Genomic DNA, 25,635 nt, shown 5'->3' on the forward strand with positions numbered 1-25,635 from the left:
GCCCCGTCGGAGCCGTCCCTCGCGAGGCGGCACGGCAGCTGCCAGCCGCCCGCTGCCCCTCGGGCCGCCCCGACGGCACCGCGCTGCGCTGCGGGAACGCGGGGCGGCGGAGGGCTCGGGGCGAGAACCGGCACGGACGGGCCGGGGGGCCGGGGCCGAGCTGCGCGGGCGCGGAGCGCCGCCGGCTCCTTATCGGCGCCCGAGCATCGGGGCGTCGCCGCCCGCCGCCTTCAAAGCGGGCGGCGGTGACGGCGCGGCCGCCTCTCCCGTCCCGTCCCGTCCCGTCCCGGCAGGTCCAGTCAGGAGACCAGAGCCATGCTGCACTGGGGATACGACGAGCACAACGGTAGGGCGGCTGGGAGCGGCGGGCGATGGGCCGGGGGCGGCGGCGGCGGCGGGGGCGCTTCCCGCGGGGCCGTCCGTCGGGGCGGCCGCGGCCGGCGGGGCACCCCCGAGGGCACCTCCCGCAGCTGGCTTCGGCAGCTCCCGAGCCCACGGGCGAGCCGAAAGAGCCGAAACGCTGTCGAGGCTGTGCCACGTGAGGCCGCGGAGGTTTTTGTCTCGGGCTGCCGCGGGGCTGGCTGCGGCGAGAGGGGTTCGTGCGTGCAGCATCCCCCGCCGGTGCCGGGTTGGGGGTGGCTCGGAGCCGGGTCTGTCTCTCGCTCCCTGTCGGGGTTTGGTTTGCGCGTCGAGCGGATCAGTTGCGTGTACGCATCGAGTGTTAGTTAGTGTTAGACGGCCACGACGATCGGAGTGGCTGTATCGGCAGCGCCTTTCCGATGGCGGGGGGTGTTCAGCTTCTGTTATACGGTGGGAATACTAGGTACTGGAATTGGTCATTTGAATGTATAACGATGTACCTAAGAGGAGGTGCTTTTGGATTTTAGTCGTTTCATGGTTTCCTTAATCTCGTCGGTCTTTGAAGTCCCAAGATGCGCTCATCAGCAGGCTTAAAGACTTTCCTCTGTTTTGCATTGTAAGTCATGCAAACGCTGCTCCTGCGTGCAGACGGGCTCACAGGTCATGCAAGTAGAAAAGAAAATGCTTTTGTAAACTGGAGACTCAGCTCTGATAAAATAAATGGAATAACTTGTGCTGTCTGTTATAATACACAGAGAAGTAAAACACCGTCATAGTAAAAGGAGAAAGCTGTATATTTGCACATACTAATGCCTATAGGAGCATGCTTCGTGTATATTATTACTTCAAGTTTGGGATACTGTTGGCGTGAGTGCTACCTTTCCTTCCTGGTCCTTTTGTTCCATCTTTTCTGGGTGGATATACTTTTCCTGAAAAACTGGGTGGTGGTGGATCACAGTGATGTTGCAATGATTAGGCGCGTTATCTGCTGTTGTGCAGTCCAGTCTACCCCTCCCCTGAAGACGTAAATGGGTCTTGTTTTTCAAATTTGTTTCTCCATATGTTTTCCAAGAGTGCTGTGGACTTCACCTGCACTGTCCAGATAAGCAGCCCACTTTCCCTCCCTTATCCTATCCCTCCTCCTTTGCTAGTCTCAACTTCTAGGAAGGGGAGGGCACCAGAATTTCTATCAGGGTGGCCCTGGACCTTGCTTAAGGCCCCATTTCTCCTATAAAACTCTGCTTACTGGCTGGTAACGTATCTGGGGTGGAGTTTCTCTCCTTTCTTGGAGCCCCCAGCAGCTGCAGAGTGGGTAGTTCCTCATCAGTCCATCCCCTTCCCCCACCTTTCCCAAGAGACTAAAGGAGAGAGGCATGGATATCCAACACTTCACTGCGCTTCCCTAGCATCAGTTTTGTTTCTCAGCTTTTCCTCTTTTTATGCATTTATTTTATTGGGTTTGCTTGCTTCTTGTTTGGCTGAATAGCAGATGCGGGAGATTGGTCTGATTCTTGAAAAATTTTGTTGCCCTGCATGACCCTGAGAATAGTTTCCCTGAAACTAAGATTAACTTTTGCAACTAATGAGGCAGAAACAAAATGAAATTAATTAAATCTGGTGCAGTCATATATTAAAGTTGACTTCCTGAAGAGTTGGAAAGACATCTGCATTCACTCCAAGTTCTGCATTTGTTACCTGCAGTGATAAAAGCGCTGTTTTTTTAACCGGAGGGAAACTCATTTGCCCCTTAGCAATAATAACAGCAACATAAATCATCATGTGCATAAACTGTAAGATATTACACATACATGTCTGCATATATGGTATATCTATGTATAAGGACATGGGCTGACTTACACACAGAATTAAATGTTCTGCCCTGCTTTGATGCACGTATTTCTGAAATGCAAAGAGGCATTATTTTATTTCTATGCAAACCGTGGCCTTTGCTTTCATCCCACTGTTCTTACCTTACAGTTTTTATGGTGCTTATGTATGGAGGCATAATACTGAGATCTTGAAAACTGGCTTCACTGTGGCATCATGCATGCATTTCTTTCCTGCTCAAGGTTTCTGTGAAGAGGGGAATGTTCTCGCCCCTTCACAGAAACAGTCTTTTCAGTTAACTGGGGAATTGCCTTAGTTAGAAGACAAATCAATTGCCTTCAGTTTACTATTTGTTTAATAAAATGTATGGAAAGTATTTACATGCATTATGTTTCACTGCAAAAATGTCTCTTGATTCAGTTACTGCTATTAACACTGAGGCATTTTATAAATAAAAAGGGGATATGAATTTGTAGAATCATAGAATCATTTAGGTTGGAAAAGACCTTTAAGATCATCGATTCCAACCATAATTCCTTATACTATTTTTTTTTCCCTGAGAATAATTACATAATTTTGATGTCTGCTTTAAAAAACAGCACTTAATTTTACCCGTTGTGAATTTCCAACTGTTTTTATTTGAGCTAATCTTATTGTAACCCAATATGCAACTAAATTACTGGCAAACCTAACTTTATAAGTTTAAGAGTTTTGTATATGGTAAACTGGGCAATTGCTTCTCTTTAGGAATAAATGAGGACGTGATCCTGCAAAGGTCAGACCATGCCAAACTAATGACCTTTCTGCATATAAGAGCAAACTGTCCAAAAAAAGAATCCACTTTTTCACCTGTACGTGCTCTATTTATGCAAGTATAGAGGCTCACTGCAACTGAACCGTATCCTGCAATGTCTCCACTAGGCTTGTTTCAAGTTAGTCTATACAATTGATGAAACTCATCATCTTTAACTCCAGCTGTATAAAAAAAAAGTTAGGTGCTATAGGGAGTTTTATTTCCTGACAAATTTGTAACTGCCTTCCTTATGAGATCTATTTCATGAAATGAATGTGTGCAGTGCTGGTGGGTACAATAAGTAGCGATAGTCTGATCTAAAAGTGACAGAGGTATGCATCACATACGGTAATTCTGTGTCCAAAATAAAGACATGCAATCTTCAGAGCAGCTGCTTCGGGTTTTTTGTCCTAACTCTTGGTCACAATGGCTTTGATTGTAATGTCCTCTAGCAACAGAACATTTTCCCATCAACAGAATGGGATTTCATAAGTTCAAGAATTGGTATATTTAATCACATTCCTACAGTAAATTAAAAAAATGAAGGGATGTGAACCCGTGAGTTACACTTTCCTGGGTATGTCTTAAAGTACATATCTGGAAAATTAAAGTGTACATTATGTTGAGATGAAGGCATGTAATTCAGGTCCAAATTCAGAAGAAATTTTCACCCTGGAGAAATATTCACCATTGGCTTGAATCTGATTGTATGACATGCATTTGAGCATCTCTTCCAACTGTAATGACTTATTTTCCAACAGGCATACACAAAGTTTGCTTTGGGGTGGGGTCTGTTGTAAGGAGTTGAGTCACAATTTTCCCAGAGTGGCAGGAGTATGATAATTGTATTAGATTGCTGGTAGATAATCTAGTAAGGAATACCACTTGATATAACCTAGTGGTACAAAATGAGCTGAAGTTTCGTGATATTTTCCTGTGTATTTTGAACGGTCAGATTTCTGGCAGTCTTGTGTTACTGATAGATGTTTAATCACCATAGCAAAACATGATTTTGGTCATCCAAGCTAATGACAAGTACCAAAGCAGGTACAATACCTTTCTAGAACTGAAGTTTATTGTTGAACAATTAGCTAATGACAGAATCACAGCCTTGGGTCCTCTTTTTGGCACATTCATATGATTTCCAAATGCAAATAATTCATATTATTTAATGTACAATAACTATAGGTATTTTTGAGATGGAGCAATAGGACCAAGTAGTTAAGCACATAAATATGTTTTGCCTTTCCTCAGTTAAGGAATGTCTGAAACATTAAAATTAAGTAGCAATAAGCTTTTTCTGAGCATCCCAAACCACACTAGTTAGGTATAAATGATGGAGTGGTGCTTCTTATGAATAAAATTGTGCATTGCATCTCTAACTACAAGGTACTAGGATCTAAACACAATTAAAATTATATAAATTAAAATTACTATATATAATTAAAATATTGAATAGCTCTATGACCATTTGTGAAGTGGGAAGAATAAAGTTTAAACAGCTTTATATTTCAAACCAGTAGGATTTTTATCTTCTGCTTAGAAGTGGTTTCCTTAATGAGTTTAGTTAATGAAGTCATTAACAAAAGGACTTTTTAACAAACTCAAGACTGAAGGCCCTTGCCTTTGTGCTGCCTGAGGTTTAAGTCTTAAGCTGGTCTTTACAAGCTACTCCTTCCCTCTTCCGTTTTTTGGTGCTGCTCAGAGGAGCATCAGTCTCTGCCCAGGTGGCTGTGCAAGCTGCTTCCCCAGGGCACCGTGGGGCGCTTCCCTCCCTGATTTACTGCCGGGCTGCTTGGGTTTTTTTAGCACCTGTGAGTTTCTGAGCTATGTTCACTTTGATTGAAGTCAAGGAGAGAAAACTATCTGACAACTTTTGATGTTAGGCTATTAATCACAGCGTAATATAGTTTTATCCTTTTTTTTCTCATGTTTATTTAAGTGATAAGCCGTCCAGAAAGACCCAAACCAACAAGCTGATTTTTAGACTGAGATCAGTTATCTTCATAGGTAGGAGTTCATAGGCAGTTATGAGGATTTCCAGTGATGCAGATTTTACAAGATCAGTTTCGATGATCATTTTTAAGTTTTTCTTACGTCCAGTCTTTCTCAGTTGATTTATTATGCTTCTTACCCATGATAAGCCTGGAGGAAAAACAAGTGCTATGCTCTTTATAATACTACTTATAATAGCCCTGCAGACTTTTCCATTTTTCCTTTTCCCTTTTCCATTTTCCCTTACCTTACCCTCTTTTCCATCCTAAACCTTGTTTGCTGTCTTTACCTTATAGAATACATTCCCCAAGCAATTTATTGTTCCTATTTTTCTTCTATGGCCTCTTTCCACATTGTTTATTATTCAATTATGGTTCAACAGTGGCACATATATTCTTAGCGAGGTCCCTCTGATGTTTAGTAGATAAGAACAGACACCTCACATGTCTCATCTGTGAAGCTTTTCTTACTATTTTAGAATGACGTTTGCCATTTTTCTGATATCCATATTGTTGAGTTACAGAGACAATGCTTTTCAGCTGACTTTTGGCTTAGCTTGCATGGAGAGAGGAAGGTTAACTCGAGATCACTAGTATTGATTAACAGCTTCTTTAGTGTTTTAATTTCTAGCTAATTCTGGTGAATGGTGGTGCAACTCTATGTCTGGAAGATCTGCTCTCATTTATCAGCAGGAGGTGATAGAAATCCAAACCTTGTGCAGGCACCACTGTCCTGAGTATTCCTGCTCTTTGCTGATGTTGTCAGCACTATACTAGCGTGTGTGTACGTGTGCGTGTGGCTGTCTGTGTAGACTTTATGGTTCGAGGGTGACACTCTCTCTTGTGTTGTGACAGCTGGTTTGCAGCGTTGATGCACTGGGAGGAGGTGATCAGTTGTGCAGCGATGCTTAGGTTACAGGCACTGCCATCAGGCCCCAGGAGAGCCCATGCACCACTCAGCCTTTTTATCTTTTTTGACATCTCCCCATCTCATTCAGCATAGTCAGTAGAAGATGTGTTCTCGGGTCTTTTGCAGCCAATGACTAAGGTATAAAAAAACCTTTAATGCAGGGATTTCAGATAGGTAAGAGGTAATCCTTAAACACGTAATAAGACATGGTGTTAGACAAAAATGGCATGTAAAAAATCTATTGGGGCACAGTGCCTGTTGGATACAGGATGCTTGATTTGAATGAGCATTTGTTAGTATGTCTTGTGCGTAGTTGAGTCTTAACTGTAAATAGTTAAATATCTGCCTACTGCATGTGGCCTTGTTCAAAGGCCAAATACAGTGAGATACACCATGCAAGGTAGATAAAGGGGTCCTGAGAACTGCTGTTGCAATGTGGTGCAGCAAAAGTAGCTGAATATTTTGATCTGTGTTTTTCTGATGCACCCTTTCTGACTTTAAAAGATGCAAACACGAACAATTTAAGCAGAGTTTTCTTTCATATGAAGCAGGGCACTGCCATCAATTTAGGCTTCTTCAATGCGTTGCAGGGCCCGCCCACTGGAAGGAGGTTTTTCCTGTCGCTAATGGAGACCGTCAGTCACCCATCGACATCAAAACTGAGGAAACCAAGTATGATCCCTCTCTCCGTCCTCTAAATCCCAATTACGATCCGGCTTCTGCTAAAATCATCCTTAACAATGGGCACTCCACCAGTGTTGAGTTTGATGACACCGTCAACAAATCAGGTTTGTTCCTTTCCTGTTGCACTGTGTCTTCTTCCACCATTTCCTGAATAGATCACATACAGCCTGGGCATGTCTCACTGCTGAGTATGAACTCCTCATAAACAATAAGGCTTTGCTCCTCCAGATGAGAGATTCCTTTTCTCCCTGTCTTTCAGCATGATACAATGTGGGAACATACGTGGACACGAGTTTGAGGTTGCGTTTCTCAGAAAGTGCTAGGATTCCCTTTTCACAGGGTTGGTTTGATCCACCCCAACCAGCTAGATAGCGCCAGCCCCCCTGTTTGAACAGTGTTGTGTACAATTTTTCAAATGCTACTCTCTCTCACTGCAGATGAATCCTTTGTGTCTCATTACAGGTTCATTCCAACCGAATCGCTCAAGTCTCTTATCTGACTTTAGCTGCAGGTTTGGTTATATATGTTTTCCCTTTTTACAAGCCATACTTGGACTTCTCATGTCAGGAAGGAGCCGATACAGAACAAATGAAATATGTCCCAAGTGATCCTTTTTCTTCTCTGAAAAGTGTTACTGTCCCAGTCTTATCTAGAAGTATGTAGCTTCCCTTTTTGCAAGCAATAATTCTTATTTAGAAGTTCTCTGGTTTACCATAGTCTTTTTAATGTTAGTGCCTTCATCTTCAAAACCTTCTCTTGGATGGTAGGCAAGCTAGCACACCTCCCCTTGAAACTGTAGGAGCACAGATTCTTCAAGCAATAAAATCCTCTTGTGGTTGTGTAAGGCTTAGCTGAGGATCCAGGCCCACATGATGCTTTCACAAGGGTCAAAGCCAGAGAAAGACTAATTTGTGATCACCCTGTCCAGTAGTCCTGAGGACCAGTTAGTTTATAGTGGCAACAGGGAGAGACATAGGTGGAGAGAGCATCATACTTTGCTTTTCTGGACAGTCTTAGTTTAATTCTTAAATTTCCTGTCGATACAAGCAACATTGGATGTTGCCTGAAAGCCATCAGCTGACCGTCAGTGATCTGGTCTGACCTCGAGTGTGTCAGATGCCATGGGACTTCCCAGAATTAATCTCTGCTTCAAGCCTAGTAGGCGTGGGTGAACTAAAGCACATCTCTTAGAAAAACATACAATCTTGATTTCAAAATTTCCAGCGATGACGAAACTACCACAGCCTTTGGTAAGTTGTTCTAATTGTTAATTACCCTCACAATTTAAAAATCGAAATCACACTTTATTTCTGGTATGACTTAGATCAACTCAGCCTTTAAACTCCTTTTCTTTTTTTTTTTTTTTTTAAAAAGTAACAAATATGAATATGAATACACCAAGAACCTCTTCCACTTTCTAACTCCATCCATGAAGTGACAGGGCCTGAACATAGTATTTCTGTAGGCTCTACACTGGTACCAAAGCAGTGGTAATGTGATCCTCTTCTTACTGCTTTCCTCAGGCCATATCTCCAAGGATATAGTTCATGTCATGGCAAAGCAATGACAGAAGTTGATCAGATAACAAATATAATCCCCAGTCTCCTTCAGAAGACTCTGTATCTTCTATGTATGGACTAGATTCTTCAGGCCACATACATGGCTTTAAATTTTGGCCATTATCATGCCTTACTTATCAAAGAATTCAAATCCTTCTGTGTCCATAAACTGAGTTATTCACTATTTTCCCTAATATTTGACACTGACAAACTTTATCAGTAATGTTTTTGTTTTCTTTCAGGTCATTGATCAAAAAATACTGAATTTTCTAGGGCCAAAATTTGGTCTGTGGGGCACCCCTGTGAAGTAAGCACTCCTGCCATATGTTGGTTTTATGGAAAAAAAAAAAATCAAATTAATTGGTACTAAATACATTAGCATCTTTCAATGCATTATTAACTGACTTCCATATGAACTATTTCTTCACTGTGGCTGGCATTGAAACTGGGCTGTCAAGTCTGTAACTGTTTGTGTGATTCTGTTTATCCTCTTTGGTACCACATGAGCTCCATTCTCTGAAATTGATCTACTGATGTTCCAAAGACCTCTTCTTCCAGCTCTTTTCAAACTTTGAGATACTGGTATTTGCCTTAAATGGCTTCTGCCTAACCTCTTCCTTAATTACCATTGGAATGGAAGGGTTTTACCATCACTGTATGATATGGCACAAATACACCATCAGGCCATTTTCCACATTTTTCAGCAGAAATATTTCATTGAACACTGATGCATTTCTATGTAATAGATTTCCCTCAGCCAGTTAGAATACTGATCTTTACACATTTCCAGGATCATTTGCCTCCAAGTTTTAAGTCCTTGAAAGAAGGAATTTGTTTTAGGAGTGCCACTTCCCCATCCCCTTTGTTCACTAGGTTTATAGGCTCTGTAAAAGCATGTTTTTGAGTTGAAATTTTAAGGAGGTCAAATATTTTTCCCCACAGATAAACAGTTCCAGTTCCTTTTCATTAGCCAGGCTACTTGTGTTAGCAGATAGGCAACTTAAGAAGTTCTTCTTTTATCTTTATTTGGTGTATTTTGTTCCTAATGAAGTTAGGTTTTGGAGTAAACCTAGAAGAGAGAAAAAATGACTATTGTCCTCTGCAGTGCTCTTAATTTAAAAACCATCTGTTTAAAGCTCCCATCCTTTCCCCTTAAAATCTCTATAATGAGCCAGTAAACCAGCTCAGACTAATTCCCAAACCATCAGAGGAGATACAGAGCTGGGAGAGTGGGGTGATTTGTTTTGCAGTGAATAAGGAATCTTTCTGAATGTGATTCACATTCAAGTCTCTGTGCGGAGATGGTTTGGTTCCAAATCTGATTAGCAAGAGGCACAAGCACTTGCAAAAGCAAAACAGTGAAAAGCCCACCCAGAACAGAACAGAACAGACTATTTCAGTTGGAAGGGACCTACACCGATCATCTAGTCCAACTGCCTGACCAATTCAGGGCTGACCAAAAGTTAAAGCATGGTGTTAAAGGCATTGTCTAAATGCCTCTTAAATGCTGACAGGCATGGGGCATCAACCACCTCTGAAGGAAGCCTGTTCCAGTGTTTGACCACCCTCTTGGTAAAGAAATGCTTCCTAATGTCCAGTCTAAACCTCCTCTGGTGCAGCTTTGAACCATTCCTACATGCCCTATCACTGGATACCCAGGAGAAGAGATCAGCACCTCCCTCTCCACGTCCCCTCCTCAGGAAGCTGTAGAGAGCAATGAGGTCACCCCTCAGCCTCCTTTTCTCCAAACTAGACAAGCCCAAAGTCCTTAGCCACTCCTCATAGGACATTCCTTCAAGCCCTGGCTAATTGAGTGTCAGTAATACTGCAGTTGTACAATGCATATGTAGTGTTGGCTTCATTTTATTTATGTTAGTATACGTTCCTTTTTCTCAGACTTCAATCTGATGTAACTGGCTCTAGTTGCAAATAAAGGAAAGAACCTGGAAAATTTTTTTAAGCTCCACCTACTTTCCTCCAACTTTCAAAAAGGAGAGGAAATTATGTTCACATTATATTTTTCTGATCCTCCCCTTTGTTCATAAAACCTGTATTTTAAGCTTAATTTCTCAGTGATTCTTTTAAATAAATTCAGGAGAGGAGACCACTTGCAAAATAGAAACATTTTCCCATCTACTGAGAAATATCCAACCCACAGCAAGACAAACCTGTGACAACACCATACCCTTTAGTGGGCCATAACTCAGTAATTTACACATAAATGCAATTTGGAAAGTCACATCCTGGACAAGTGAGGGTTTCTGTAGTACTTCAGAGAAATGGGAAGCCATCTGAGACAGCTTGTGAGGAGGAGTAGGGGACTGTCCGAAGACTGAAGTCTGGTGTGAGGTTAGAGGATGTGTGTAGCGGCTCCCGTTCCTGCAGTGAAGCCTGTTCCTCTGCTTGGGTTTCCAGTGCTGACCGGGGGGCCGCTCAGCGGGACCTACAGGCTGCGCCAGATTCACTTCCATTGGGGGTCCAACGACGAAGCCGGCTCCGAGCACGCGGTGGATGGGATGAAGTACGCGGCAGAGGTAAGGCTTTACATGGAGTCATCTGTACCTCAGCTTGTGACTAGTTTTGCATTGTAAGAATAATGTTGCCCCTCCTCTTCCCGCTTTTCATTCTCCCCCCATTTTATTGAAATACAAGCGGTCTTCCTGAAGTGTTGCATGTTTGGTCCTTTCTCAAAGGAGAACCTATTTGAAAGCTTTGGAGAGGATTAAAAAAGGAGTACAGAAGACAAGAGCTTGATAAGAGCAAGATTTAATGTGCAAGAGTTATTTTAAACGTTGTCTTTCACTGTCTGTCCCTTGGAGAATATTTTCAAACTCACCTGCAGTTAAAAACCACAGAATTATTTGATTTGGGGCCTGTGCAGTGTAAAGTTGATGCAGTGCTTAGGAGCGTTGCATTTTGTGGTGCATTTAGCGATGTGATGGTTATGACTTTGAGAACCACACCTTAATACCTGTGGGGTGCCTGCTGTATGTGGAGGTACTGCGTTTTGGTGGAGGCAGCGTGCCACAGGGAGAAATGCACCGTCTGCTCTAGCATGGAGAGCTCGCTCCTGCTCTGTCTCCTTCGGTGTGTTTGAGTAGTCTACAGTAAAAAGTATTCAGTATCCGATTCCTCTTTGCAAATGGAAGTAACATGGAGTATTTTCATGAGGCTGAGTTCATTAACAACACATAGTTCACACAGTAGAAGAGTTTTCTGGGGCTGAAAAGGAGTAAAAGTATAAAAATAAATGGTAATGGACAAATAAAAGACATAATATAAAGAAGAAAAAAAATGAAATGTATGCGCAGTGGTGTGGTCAGATTTTACTTGAAATGCTGTAAGAGAGAGTGGTCAGAAAAAAAATCAGTTTTCTAACACTAATGGGGAAAAGTGACATTTGCAGTGTTTAAAGGCTTATGTTTTCCACAGGAACCAGGTGAGATGGAATATAAAGAATTAATAGAGGTGCTTTAAAACCATTAAGTACCAAAACCAAATTTCTAGCTGAGAAAATATATATATGTTTCCCATCTAAGAAACCAAATGGAAGGAGAAAATATCTCTGAATTGCTAGCCAGTCTAAAAACCTTTCCGTCACCTGTTCGTTGGGTAGCCCTCTACAAGAAGCTCTCTAGATGTCACTTTGGCTTTGGGATAAGAAACCCAGAATTAAGATCAAGGCTTCTGAGCACTGTTCACACAAAAGAAAATACCTCAGAAGGAGACATGAGGATGGTTTCAGTGCTCACCTTCATAAGGAAGATGTGTAAGATTTCAAGAAAAAGCATCGTCTGAGTCGAAGAAAGAATTAGTATACAGGTAAAGAAGACTGCAAGGTTCGGCCCTCTAAGCCCACCAGGAAGCAGAAGGGATCCATGGCTCCATTCTTTGTGACAACGTATGGTCTGATCAAGGTCTCTTCACAAGCTGCAGTGACAGAGCGGTGGTAAGACGGCATATATTCCTTAAAGAGAAGTCACAAGCCATTGAGAATGGGGCTGTACCCAAAAGTGTTTCACAGCTCTGTTTGTTTGGGGGTTTTGGTTTTTGGAGGGGTTGGTTTGGGGTTTTTTTGGCAAAGCGATGAGGGAATAGGAGTGGGCTTTATTTAGTTGCAGGAATTTTCCTTTTTGTTCTTTGTTGGTTTTTTGCTTTTTTAAAAATCCACAATAAAAGTCAATTCTGACTGAGAGTATCTGTTTCCTTTTTGTGTATGTAAAAATGTAATTGTTTAAAAGTTGTTTAATGTAGCTTCTGTGAACTTGTAATAGTGAGTGGTGCAGGCACTATGAGCTCCAGGATATTAATGCACCTGAGAATGGCTTAGTGGACTATGTTCTCTTGCTGGTTTAATTTATAATATTCTTGACAACTTTCCTTCAAGGATCTCTGCAGCTGTGAGCCAGCATGTGTTTCATCATGAGCATACATGCCTTGTTATTGATTTCAGTGGGATTCCTTACTTGCCGAAGTAATGTTTCAGCACTTTAGAGCCCAAATGCTTAAAAACCATTATTTATACTCTGTAACACCAAGTAAGAGCTCCATTTTACAGATATGTAAAATTGAAACTCATAGAGGTTAGGCAAGGACTGAGATTTAGAGTCAAAACCTTCACACTTCTAGATCCCTATTTCAACCACGCAGCTATGTTGCTTCCCATAGAAAACCTTTAAAGCAAGTTCCAGCTTTCCTAAATTGCTCTTACTTTAGAGGTCTTGAAGTGCTGTGTTCCAAAAGAAAGCCTTTTTTTTTCAGGGGTTCATCCCAGTTTAAGTCATTCAGTGGAGTTGCTTTTCAGCACTCCTAAAGTTCAAAGTCTGAAAAGATGGGCACCGATTTTAGAAAAGCTAGTCCCATGCCCTGCTTCTGAGCCTCTCTTGCCATATCTAAAAACTATGGGTAATAAGATTTACTAATCCACTGAGGATTTGCGAGAGTAATTAATGTTTGTGAAGTACTTAGTCTTAAGTGCTGTGTGAGTGTTTGTGCTCTCTCCGGTTTGGCAGTCGGACCGTTGCTCAAGGCTGGGACATCCTGGCACTTCCCGGGAACCAGGAGCTCCTGCTGTGGAGCGTGGCCAGGATTTAGGAAACCTGGCTTAGCAGGAAGGACTGAGGTGGTATGGGGGTAGACGTCATGGGCTTTTCCTTTCCCCACCTGCCTAGGTGGTGTCTTTAAGCTGCTTAAGCAACTACCACAGGATGGTTCCAGAATAATGCATGTTGGAAATGTAAATGCTCAAATCTGAGATAATCAAGCTGCTTGTAAGTGCCTAACTACAGGTAATAATAGAAAATTACAATTGGAAGGTATCAAAAATGAAATTTTGAAGTTCAGCTTAAACTAAACAAGGGAAAAGGGGTCAGTGCAAGTTTAATGTGTGTTTCTCTGCCTGTTTCTAGCTATTTATGTGGCTGATTAATGTTACTGAAAGCTTGATTAAAGAAAAAGAGGAGCAAAATACTAGTGACGTCCTCATGATTTTCAATCACTTTTTAAAATCAGCTGTACTAAAAATGGATTTAAAAGCTTTAGTTATGTAACCATGGGATATCTTGTCTTAGCTTCTCTGTTTGAAATCTGGGGACCCAACAGCAGTTTGCCAGGCATTGTCGTGTGCTGATTGCTGCTAAATTTTGAACAAACCCAGCCACTGGAAATGCTTTTGCCATTTGTGTGAACTACCTATTTACCAATCTCATGAAATATTTGCATTTAGAAAACTGAATGGCTCTGAATACAAAAGAGCAAAGTAGAATATCAAAACCTGTAAAGTTGTAGTATTAATTTGTGACTATTTGAGTTCAGCGGGAGTTGATGCTGTCTGTGTCTCTTACTTTTCAGCTTCATGTGGTCCATTGGAACTCAGAGAAGTATTCCAGTTTTGTTGAGGCAGCTCGTCAGTCAGATGGATTAGCAGTCATGGCTGTATTTCTGAAGGTAAGAAAAGAATGCCTCAGCCCTTCTAATAAATCTGCATTATGAACCCAAAGGAATAGTGGTGATGGTTGGTATAATTATTGCTAAAGAGATACTTCTTTTATATAGGCATTAAATTACACTGTTTCCTTCACACTATTTACTTACCAATATAGAAAGCTGTGCTTCCTTGAAGATTAAAAATATCAGATTAATAGATTTCCAAGACAGTGAGAGTTTTCACTTTGCCTAGTCTGCACTCCTGTACAATGTAAGATGTGGAACTTAATTCAGCTGCCCCTATATGGATCCCAATAACTTGTACTTGACTAACAGGTTTCTTTAGGAGAGAAATCTGAATTGATTCGAGTACTTCTTTAATGGTTTGTTTCTAGGCTGGTAGTTTCTTCTGAAAAATAATAATGAAAAAAAAACAAAACCAGAAACTGGAGAATTTCCTTAGAATTATTATATACCTCTTTGCCCTCTGTACCTGTTCTAGGATGAAATTAAACTCTTGCAACAGCTTCATTGACTTCTGTATGAAGAAGTAGATGGAGAATTCACACAATCCATGACAAAGGATAGGGCTTTGGGCAAATCTGTGGTTTCTGCCTGGCTGCTACAGCTTCCTGAGCACAGCTGGGGCTGGTGCTGGCACAGTCAGGGAGCCATTACATGCAGCAGTTGCAAAGAACTGCTTCAGTAATTCGGTTTCTTTCCAGTTTACATTATAACAATTCAAGGAAAGTTTCACTGGATTTCTTAGCACACAAATTCTGCTTGGGATACCTAAGAAAAAAGTTTTCACTGTTTTAATTTAGATTTCAGATGTAAGCCTGCAACTTTTAATATCCTGCACATAAAACATGAAAAATAAATTGCTTTTATTTCCCTGCAGTGCAAAGATTGTGGGTCCTTTGTAGCTGAAATAATTACTGTGAGTAGCCAGAATAAATACTGTCAGCGAGGGAGTGGATCTTCTTTACAGTGAGTACTATTTCTAAGGTCCAGCTAGTCACAGGCTTGTACTCACAAAATCCATCAGATCTCACAGTCACTTAAGTAAAGTTATATAAAACAGTTTCATTATGCATTTGCTTTTTGATTTTTTATTTTTGCTGTTTTTCTCTGGAGCTCAAGTATTTCTTTTTTCTCTGGTGTTAATAGATTGGTGAATGCAACCCTCAGCTGAAGAAGATTACTGACCGCTTGGACACCATCAGAATCAAGGTGATGCTTCTGAAAGAATACTAATATTGGTGGTTGCTTTTGTTGTTTTTGGGTTTTTTTTGTAATCTGGCTGCTACTCCCTTCACCTTCAAGTTTCCTAGTCCCTAGTTTCATGGCTATCCATACCTAACTCTGATTTGGGACAGTTTAGGAGCGTTCTTGTTAGGTGAAGCTGAAAACTAAGCAGAGAAAGAATAATTTGTATACAATTGGAGATCAGAGGAAAAGGCCAATTCCTCGCAGAACCTAGTCTCTGACAAATCTGTTGCTATGAGAATAGTAACAGGGGAAGAACATGCTTTGTGGAAAGTTGTGAAAAAGATGAGGGAAAGGTTTCCTCCCGTTTTGCTGAGCTACAGGGTGAGAAATAAGGTATTGTTTGTGTGAGAGAAATCATCCAGCCTTACAACATCATGTTTCATACAGGCATCTCTGACCTGGTAGCCGGAAGAGGGAGAAGAAGTACTAACTGGTGGGCCTGGGAGGAGTGAATGGGGAAGGGAGCAGGTGGCAGTAACCTGTGGGGTTACTCTGCCAGCCTCATAGAGACCATGTTGAAAGTCCAACTTCTTCTCACCTCTCTCTTCAACTTCCATCTCATCTTTAACTATGGGGAGCCTATGCTAACACACCTTTGATGGTGTCCTGCTGGCATCAAGGATAGCAGCAGCAAAGCTGCCGCAGAGGTAGGACCTCATCAGAAGGGCACTAGCTCACCTGCTGTGATCATCCAGGATCCTGCCAGCCTGCCCGATAGTACCTCCTTTGGCATGATTTATCTTGGCCTCTTGCTTTTAAGTAATATTGCCCTGGTTTTTTGTTGTTTTTTTTTTAAGCTTCATGTAAGAAATAAATTTCTAAATATATTTAATCTAGAATCACAATGAGCTATTTTTTTTTTCTTTCCAGGGTAAAAGAGCACTATTCACAAACTTTGATCCTAGCTGTCTGCTTCCCAAGTCCCTGGACTACTGGACTTACTTTGGTTCTCTCACTGTTCCACCTCTTCTTGAGAGTGTCATCTGGATTGTTCTGAGAGAGCCCATAAGTGTTTGTTCTGAACAGGTATTTTTTGACTTTTCACTGCTCTAGAAATGTTACTTTTGTAAGACTTGAAATTGTAAATGTGACCCAAAAATACATTTTTTGCAGAGCTTGGCATTGCATACCTTGGCAAATTTTCAAAGGACAAAATATGTGTATCAAATCCTGACTTCTTGTTACCTTTCTTTGCGTAACAGCTATTTATTATCCATTTTTAAGAAAGAATGTGCATAGTCTAAAAATTAACAATCAAAAATAACCCACAAGGAACTTACAGAAAAAAGGGTTCTGGTGATGCTTAGAAATCCTGGAATTCCATTCAATTCAATTATTTGCATATCCAGCTCACACCTCTTCTCTGGCATTTTTATTTGGCAGATGAATAATAAATTTCTTCTTGCATTCCAGATATGTAAAACTTGGTGAATTTACTAGAATAATGAAAAGCAACTACAATTGTATTAAGTTGGGGTTTATGTTAGACTATCTTAGGAAAAGTGTGATACCACATAAAAGAGTCTGCTTACATTTCTTATTAAATGAAGCTTCATGCTATATATTAATGTTGCAACAGTGACACCCAGTGGGCTGATCATCTTAGGTCTAAAGAGTTTTTCCCACTGGAGAGACACTGAAGTGCATCAGATCATAGCTTCCAATGTTGGATGTTGATAAGTACGTCACCTGCAATATGTTATCAATATTCTGGGCATACTGTAATCCTTACGATTTTTGTACCACAGTGTTTGTTTCATTCGTGGTCAATATTATGAATACCTCAGAAAATTCAATACCCTAGGCTGCATACTCAGCAGAAATGGTGACTTCAGTTTTGCGTGAAACGTTAAGACAGTTCACTGAATGGGATGCTTGTTAGTCAGGAGACCTCAGATTCTGTTTGTAACTGATTTGAAGTCATGTATTTTCTCAGTGTGTGTATTTTTCTCATCTGTATCTCTTACTCACTCCCCTCAATCTGGCTTTGTAAGACTCACTGCAGTGTGTACGGATCTAAGATTGAAAATTTGTGTTAACATATCAACTTCCCAAAGACAAGCCATTGTTCAGGTTAAAAGGTTCTTATTTGGGCTAATCTATAATTAATGCATTCTAAAATGTGAAATACTGTATACAAGCACCCATGTGTAACAAGTTCAGAGGACATGATGTCAGAAACAATGTCAAATACGTTGATTCTTCACTAGTCATTTTTCACAGACTGTAGCTATACCTTACATATTAAATTATAAATGTGCTATATTCTTAAACATACAAGCATGCATGTAGCCAAAAGTGTTTGTTTCCAGTAATGTCCACCCTTGTGATCAAGCAGTCATCACCGTGACTGATACTGTTTCGCCATTTAATCTTATTCCTCAAGTTTGTATTTCTTCAGGGTTTTACAGTTTACTACCTCCTTTTGGTGCGGTTTTCAGGTTGAAAGAAATTAAAAATAAATTTCAAGTTTTTAGAAACTCACAGGGAGCCTGAATTACAAATGTTAGCTTTAGAATGGTGTGAAGTAAGATAGTATTGACTTTTTTTGCTCTTAATGCAGTTAAGATGCAATGTGCTGTACAACTAAATGCTCTATTATAATGGAATGATTTTTGTGCTGTCCTAGCTTTGGTAACCTAGAAGGGAAGTAAGGTGGTATAAAGAAATAGTAAATATTAGAAATATTATAAATTAGACAAAATACTAAACTTCAGGTCAGAAATCAGACTCAGATTTCCCGAGGTTTAAACATGGAGCTCTGATCTGGGTTTCTGCTGAGATCAGTTTTAAGCAGAGAAGCTCAGGCTGAGATATGAATAACTGTTCTGTGTCTTCACAAGGGAAGAATTTGGAATCTTTCCTGGTTTGAGTACATGTTTACTATATGAAAACTGTTAATTATGGAAGCTTTCTATAGCACGACACCTACTATTCCAGGTTAATTTTGAATATACTCTTTGAACAAGAAGACATACATAGGTGCACAAAAGAAATCTAATTTTTGGCATGAAACATTCCAGAATCTCCAAAGTATAAAATCAAACTAAAAAGTATAAAAAAAACCCTGGGTTAGATCAGGTTATGGAAGACAAAGTCTGAATATAGGAGACAAATAATCTTTATGCACAGTTTCATTCTGATGTGTATTTTGGGAGGTCTTCTTGGTAGTCGTCGTTTTTCATTTGCGAGGACAGAAATGGTGAAATTGCCATTCCCCACATGCCATAGAAAAATACAGTTCCATTCTTCCTGGCAGAAAAAAGGTGACAAGCGTCTTTAATATTTACTACATGCTTTTTCATTAGTATGAGCGTGAGGGTTTTCTGCTGAACCTTATGTCTCTTGATTGCAGCTCGCCAAATTCCGCAGCCTCTTGAGCACTGCTGAGGATGAGGTCGCCTGCTGCTTGCTGAGAAACTACCGGCCTCCCCAGCCTTTAAAGGGACGAGAAGTCAGAAGGAATTAAAGGAGTAAAGCCAGAGTAGTCTCCCTCTGAAACCAAAGGCTGAATTCATTTTAATAGTTAATATACTTTGTGATTTTTAATTTTTTTTTGTGAGTTGTTTTAACAAGTAGGTGTTGTTTTATTACTGGTGACCATGCAGTCATTTCTCACAAACAAGTATGCCCTGAGCTGTTGCAGGTTCATCAATGTTAACAGGTCTGACTGTGTTTGAGTGCATTGGTTTGGGAGCATTGAGGTGTTAGTGTTGCATGTACAGAGGGCAGTGCTAATCATAAGGGTCAGATGTGGTGAAGGAGGTGTCCAGAATTTGCTACCAAATTACTGAACAGGATCCCTGATACTAACGGCAGTAAAGGATGTTCTGGGATGGTTCTTCTGGTCTCTAACATAACTTTTAGCTTCTATATAAGACTTCACAGTCTAAGTCTCAAGAAAAAAATATTTTAAGGCTGACATGATTTCATTGCTGACTTCTGCTATACCATGCTTACCTTCCTACAAAAAGCAGTAATGACTAATAGCATTTAAGGAAAACAGATATTTATATCATCCTGTTATTCTGACTGCTTCATAGCAGTAATTATGTACTGTTTTTTTTTTTTTTTAAAAGCAAATAGTAAGGATTTTGTATATTGCAGGATCATGTCAGGTGGATTGGGTATTCCTGAATTCCAACACATATAGTGATGAAATTGTCCTGAAACCTGAAAACTGCAAGGTGGAAGGGCATAGAGGGAACTGTTCATTCCTAAATCCAGTCTGTTGCATTTGGTGAACAATAGGGACTGTAACACTATATCCATGTAGCATCAGACTCCTACCACTTAAAATCAGGAGGCAGGGGTAGCTGTTGCTCCAGACTGTTTCATACTAAACAGCATTGCATGCTGCAGTGTGAAACACATGCTGCATACCTCACGTCTTGCTGTGGAGCACACCACTACTCAGGTATGTAACATCTCCTAGGTCCTGGCTGATGTTCTGCTGTCATAGCTGAACTTGGGTGGTTGCACTTATATTCCAAGACCAAAGATAGCAGTTAGAGGAGGCCAAAGAAATCAGATTCAAGTTAATATCTAATAAAAGAGCAACCCTCAATAGCAATGTGTTGAAATGTCTGTCTTTATGAACTGACTTGAGCCTGTGTTCCTCTCAGGAGCTTTTGTTATCTGAATATAATTGTTTGTTTTATGCCAAATTTATTTTTATTATTTTTAATGAACTTGCCATAGGTTATAGCTTAGTATAGGATTAGATTTACCCTCACACTGTGAGAACTACATATGAAAACCAGTGATACCTGAAAGAGGCAGCTACAAGTTTCATGGGCAGCAACTACCACCAATCTCTGTAGTACTTCTGACCAACTCATCTTCCATGACTGCTCTCTATTAATTTGGGTTTTTATAGGTTTTATAGGGTGTGCCTTTTACCTCAATAGGTCTTTTGATCTTAGATAGACAAACATGAGGGAAATCACCATCGGGATTGACTTTATATACCTTCTTATAACTGAATAAATTAGACATAGAGCCATAGATATTTTAGCTTAGTTTAAAATAGCTGGACTTTTTTTTGTTTTCTCCCCCCCAGAATATAGCTACTATTGCTGCAAGGCCTCTCCATGCCTTCTGAATGTTTTCTGAAGGAAAGAACACAAGTAGAGCATGGGAAAAATAAAAGGCATTTGGCAGCGGCAGCAGATACAAGTATGAACCAAAGGGGAAAAACCTGCAGGCGCTTTTTCTTTTCTGGTATAGGGAGGAGAATGCAGCTGAAAAGACCTCAGGTTGGTTCTTTCTGAATGAGGACGTCTGGAAAGTGTGCATGGAGAGAGCGGGAGTGTGCTGCGTGTTTTCACACCCTTTTTTAGACTTAGTGTTGGATCTGATATGTTTCCCTGTCATGTAAGTAGCTGCAGAACATGAACAAAATGTTTACAAATTGCACGAAGGTGATAAAGTTTGTTTGCCACAGAAGAGAAAGTAATAAGGCTACTGCTTCATATCAGAAACAAAAGTTTTACATGTTTTTTATGTATTGAAAACAGTGGAGTTGATCCAGTGCTTTGATATTTGTAAGGATTTTATCAAAATAAAAAATGGATTTTATGAATGTGTCTTGTATTTTCTATTGAAGAGATTAAAGTTTTATAGAGAAGGCTGCAGTTCTATAACTAGCATCTGCAGCTTTAGTTTTGGAAAAAATTGTCACCCCTCATTTGAAGTCTATCTCTGGGCAATGTAGTATTAGGTGTCTTTTTTATGTTCAAAGTAAAATGTCTTTGGCAGTGGTAAGACATGCAATCAATTGTACATAAAAGTTTCTGATAGCGCTTTTTTAAACTATTGACTTTTTATAGAGTTATGCTAATAAGTTTTAGAAGACATCATTCACAGTAATTCTCACAATGTGGAGATGCTGTGTTCACCTTAGATTGACCTAGCATGGTACTGCATCTGGGCTGAAAGCTAGTGGTGGCATCTGAAAAAGACTAGAAATGCTTAGTTGCCTGAAATCCTTTGGGAACAGCTTCCCAGGTTATCCATCTGCTGCAACTGTAAGGTGAGAGCATGGACCCAGTCTCAGCACTGAGCACTTGGTTGCATCCTCAGTCACTAACTTGCTCTATGCCCAAGCTGCACTGAATCTCAACCAGACTACATGATGTGCTCCCAGGGAATTAAATCTCAAGTGTGGGCTCCATACTGTGCTAAGGTGACTCTAGAGCAAACAAGGCTAAAATGTGTCATCACCTCCCCCAGCTCCGGATCTCTTTGATCAACTGTTTACGCTCTGACACACTTGGAGCCTTTGTACTAAGAAGAATGAAATGCTCAGTGACCAAAAAACATATAGGGTATTTGCTGAAAATAGTAGCTGTCAAGAATTGTACACGGCTGGACTGTTGATCACCCATAAGCTTACTCTCAGAATTAAATAAACTGCAGTTGAGCCTTGGGGTGAGCTCTGCTGGTTTTGGCACAGGAGGGAAGCAGTGTGCTCTGCTGTGCTTATAGCCTTTGCCAGTCATGCTCATGATGTCTTTCATGTTGCAAAGACAGAGTTTAACATCAGCTGGGAATTTTCTTTATGTCAGAGAAAAAACCTGGGAAGTAGCTGTCTTTCCTTCTGGAGTACAGGGGACTGAAGATCAGGCAGACATCTGTTTGCTGCCATGCGCCCACTTGCTACATACCTGTGCTTTGTCTGCTCCTACAGAGGTTTGTCTGCTGAAGCAACAGGACTTTGCTGGCCTTCCAGACGTGAACTGGGACCTAAAAGAATTCAAGGAATCAATTCCAGGAGAAAAAACCCAAGTCTTCCAAATAATCAATTGCAAAATAACTTTACTGGAAAAAGTAGAATATGGCATATGAATAAAGTAACATAATAGAAAGAAATACGTAATACATTTTTTATAAACTTAATGGAAAGGAAATTTGGGATTTAGTTTCTTGTAGCTTTAGGTAGGCAAGGAGCAGTTGCTAGAGATAAACCTTGCCTAGCCTTCAGATGTTAAAAGCTGCAAATAATTGAGAGACATAGAGCACATTCAGGTTGCAGCCTCAGCATGAAGGTACAAATGCCAGAGAAATGCTGCTCCAGAGATGTTTTTTTTCTTTTATTATCTATTAACTAGTATAAAAAAGCATTGTAACAATCCCATTGTTGTGGTTTAACCCCAGCCAGCAACTAAGCACCACGCAGCCGCTCACTCGCTCACCCCCTGACCCCCCCCCCCAGTGGGATGGGGGAGAAATTCAGGAAAAGAAGCAAAACCCGTGGGTTGAGATAAGAACCGTTTAATAGAACAGAAAAGAAGAAACTAATAATGATAATGATAACACTAATAAAATAACAACAGTAGAAATAAAAGGATTGGAATGTACGAATGACGCGCGGGGCAATTGCTCACCACCTGCCGACCAACACCCAGCTAGTCCCCGAGCGGCAAATTCCCACTCCCACTTCCCAGTTCCTATACTAGATGTGACGTCCCATAGTATGGAATACCCTGTTGGCCAGTTTGGGTCAGGTGCCCTGGCTGTGTCCTGTGCCAACTTCTCATGCCCCTCCAGCTTTCTCACTGGCTGGGGATGAGAAGCTGAAAAATCCTTGACTTTAGTCTAAACACTACTTAGCAACAACTGAAAACATCAGCATTATCAACATTCTTGCATACTGAACTCAAAACATAGCACTGTACCAGCTACTAGGAAGACAGTTAACTCTATCCCAGCTGAAACCAGGATACTTGTTTATCACTGTGCTGCTAGATAGACTACATCTAACTTCTGACCGAACTCTTATATTTTGTTGGTCCTCCCACAGTCTGATCTTGCTTTGCAGTTTTAGCTGTGGAGTAAAGAGTTCGTTCCATTTCCATTTTTAATTACCATTACTTGCCTATGCTAATTTTTCTTTGATGCTTCTTCCCTGGCATCTCTTTAGGACTTAGGATAAAAACCTTAACTTATAAAGCATCCTAGAAAAATACAGTAGTGTTACATTTCCACCAATGTTCTTGCACATATAGATAGCCTGCTTGTTTTTCATATTAAGTCTTGCTATTGTTCGTTTATACAGATCTAGCCTAACAGAGATTTGGTCCGTGACTTAATCTCTTAGATACTGTTATTTCCATACCTTTTATTTGTGAAGTACTTACTCTATGGACGGATGGCCTTTTCTGGGTGTCTGCTGCCTTCGTGAGACAGGAGATAATGCCAAAGTGCTTAAACAAAAATGTTTGTAAATTAATGTTGTTTCCTATTGCTGTCAACCTCTCCGTCATTCATGCCAAATACAAGTTTTCACTGTGGTGAAAGATTTGCGTGTGTGATCTGTGTTGGCTTCTCTTGTGCAGCAGAATTTGAGGACAGGGAATGTCTCTGACAGGAGAGTACTGGATTGTCATGTGAAAACAAAGGTTCTCTGCCTCCACTTAACAGAACTGATGTGCTGCACAGTCAAATCACTTCTATTTTATTAAATTCCATCCACATACTTGGGTACATAAATTTGAATAATTCGTAGATGCTTCTGACAGTTTCGTTTTTCAGATGTAAATCATACAAGTTGCATGCAACAGATAGATGAAATGTATTTTTAATGAAGATCTGATTTATTTTTTTTTCTGTCTCTGATTTGAAAATATTTGGAATAAAGCATCAGCCATTTGAATGTCAACTTTTTGTTCCCAGTTCTTCTCTTTTCTACAGTTGTATGAACACCACACAGAAATGTGCTTTCAATAAAATAAATTTTTTACAAAAACAGCACTTTGGCAATTTTGAGGAAAAAAAAGGAACCCATTCATCCTTGGTGTTTTTCAGAGAGTTTGTTCTTGATTTCTGTTTCCCCTTTGCCATCTTTAAACTCCAGTTTCTTATGTATTTTATGATTTCATGAATAAACAGTTTACCTGGAAACTAAGAATCTCGGCATCCAAACTTATATTCCAAAATTGTTTTAAAATTCTTATGGTTATGTAGAAAGCATAGGTACCTATGTATGAATAGCTGAAAGAATACTGTGTCTCCAGGTCTGCAGATGGCAGTGGCAATCCGAAAATTGCTGAAGATTATTTAAATAGTATTTGTTACCTATTTCATTGCAAATACGGTTATAAATAAGAGCAATATCTTACTGTTGTATCAAACTAAATAATACAAGAGTCATGATACATACTATTCAACAACATATTAATTTTGAAGTCTGTTAAAAATGTCCGCAGAGACTAGCCAAAGAACTTCCAGCCTGTTGGCCCAATGCCCAAAAGAAACCTTGAATCTCTCAAAATAGTTTAGCTCATCTTCATGACTGGTTCAGGGGGCCTTCGTAAGAAGAGCAAAGCCCCGAGCAAAGCCCTTCACGAATGTCTGCTACAGCAAACCTGTTTGACTGAATTAGTTTTGAACTGGTTGATACATAGCAATAACTATATATGGCAAAATAAAAGCAAACCACTATTTATTAATTAACATTATTTGAGTAGCTGTAACATGGTGTGTAGTTTTTTCAGCAGTTGTCCTGAGCAAATCCTTGAAATACTCTTCTGTACTCACAGTCTGATGGTGTTAATGTAATTACCGTTCCTACATATTGTTCCTAAAATGTTTAGCAACTATACTAAACTATCTCTCTCTATTCTTTCTGTTTATATGTTTATCAGTAGATACATGATATGCTATATACATGTTATGTATATGTATATATACACACACAGACTATACAGGAAGAGCTGGGGGATGACTCTAGAGCACAGGGGATCCTGTTGAGTACTATGGAACTGAGCTGACAGTGGACTCCACCAGCCTCCTGAAGTCTGCAGACAAGGTCCTATGCCCAGAAAGGCTTCGGTTTTGGTGTGCGGATGGTGTCCGTGATAGCGACATATAATAGGTAGGTATGTGAGAATGCTCAATATATGATGTTGAGGCGATGTTACCTCAGCAGGAGCCATGTCTCCTGCATGTCAGAGATGCCCAGCAGTCTTACATGCACCAGCAAACAGTGCTGATGATACAAAATCTTCTGTTTTGACATATACTCCGGAGACAGATGGATGATTGATAGAGGACAGGGATATTGGTTTTGAAAAGATGATATATTCAATAATCTAAAACGTTGAACTGACTGAGAGGTGAGATGTGAAGAAGATGAAGAAAAAAATGCCAAAGATGGGAGAATGAACACCAAAAAAACCCTTCTTATATAAAAAGTGGTCCTTTGCAGATTGCTTTTGCCGGTAGATGTCACTGTAAATAAGGCAACGATCTGGGTGTCACCTTCACACAGATACAACATCCCGAATAACACCCACGGTGTCCTGGAGT

The 25,635-nt window shown here is 40.4% G+C and overlaps 1 protein-coding gene across 2 annotated transcripts; it reads left to right on the forward strand.

Moving 5' to 3' along the window:
* Positions 1-208: 208 nt before the first annotated feature.
* On the forward strand, positions 209-20,904 carry LOC142029149 (carbonic anhydrase 13-like). Of its 2 annotated transcripts, XR_012649852.1 has the most exons (8): positions 209-346; positions 6,475-6,672; positions 10,543-10,661; positions 13,978-14,073; positions 15,223-15,285; positions 16,195-16,350; positions 18,680-19,741; positions 20,387-20,904. XR_012649852.1 is itself a non-coding variant. In XM_075023524.1 (7 exons), the coding sequence occupies exons 1-7, from the start codon at positions 316-318 to the stop codon at positions 18,791-18,793; spliced, it is 777 nt and encodes a 258-aa protein (XP_074879625.1). In that variant the 5' UTR covers positions 209-315; the 3' UTR covers positions 18,794-20,904. The 2 variants fall into 2 exon arrangements, 1 of the variants encoding a protein (XP_074879625.1); XM_075023524.1 differs by having other exon boundaries at positions 18,680-20,904.
* Positions 20,905-25,635: the final 4,731 nt, after the last annotated feature.

Source organism: Buteo buteo, chromosome 3 (assembly GCF_964188355.1).
Source record: "Buteo buteo chromosome 3, bButBut1.hap1.1, whole genome shotgun sequence".
NCBI classification, from domain to species: domain Eukaryota; kingdom Metazoa; phylum Chordata; class Aves; order Accipitriformes; family Accipitridae; genus Buteo; species Buteo buteo.

Coding starts and splice junctions, on each gene's coding strand:
- LOC142029149 (XM_075023524.1), top strand. CDS start 316: ATGCTGCACTGGGGATACGACGAGCACAACG. Junction 347..6,474: donor GGGATACGACGAGCACAACG/GTAGGGCGGCTG, acceptor AATGCGTTGCAG/GGCCCGCCCACTGGAAGGAG. Junction 15,286..16,194: donor TGGACACCATCAGAATCAAG/GTGATGCTTCTG, acceptor TTTTCTTTCCAG/GGTAAAAGAGCACTATTCAC.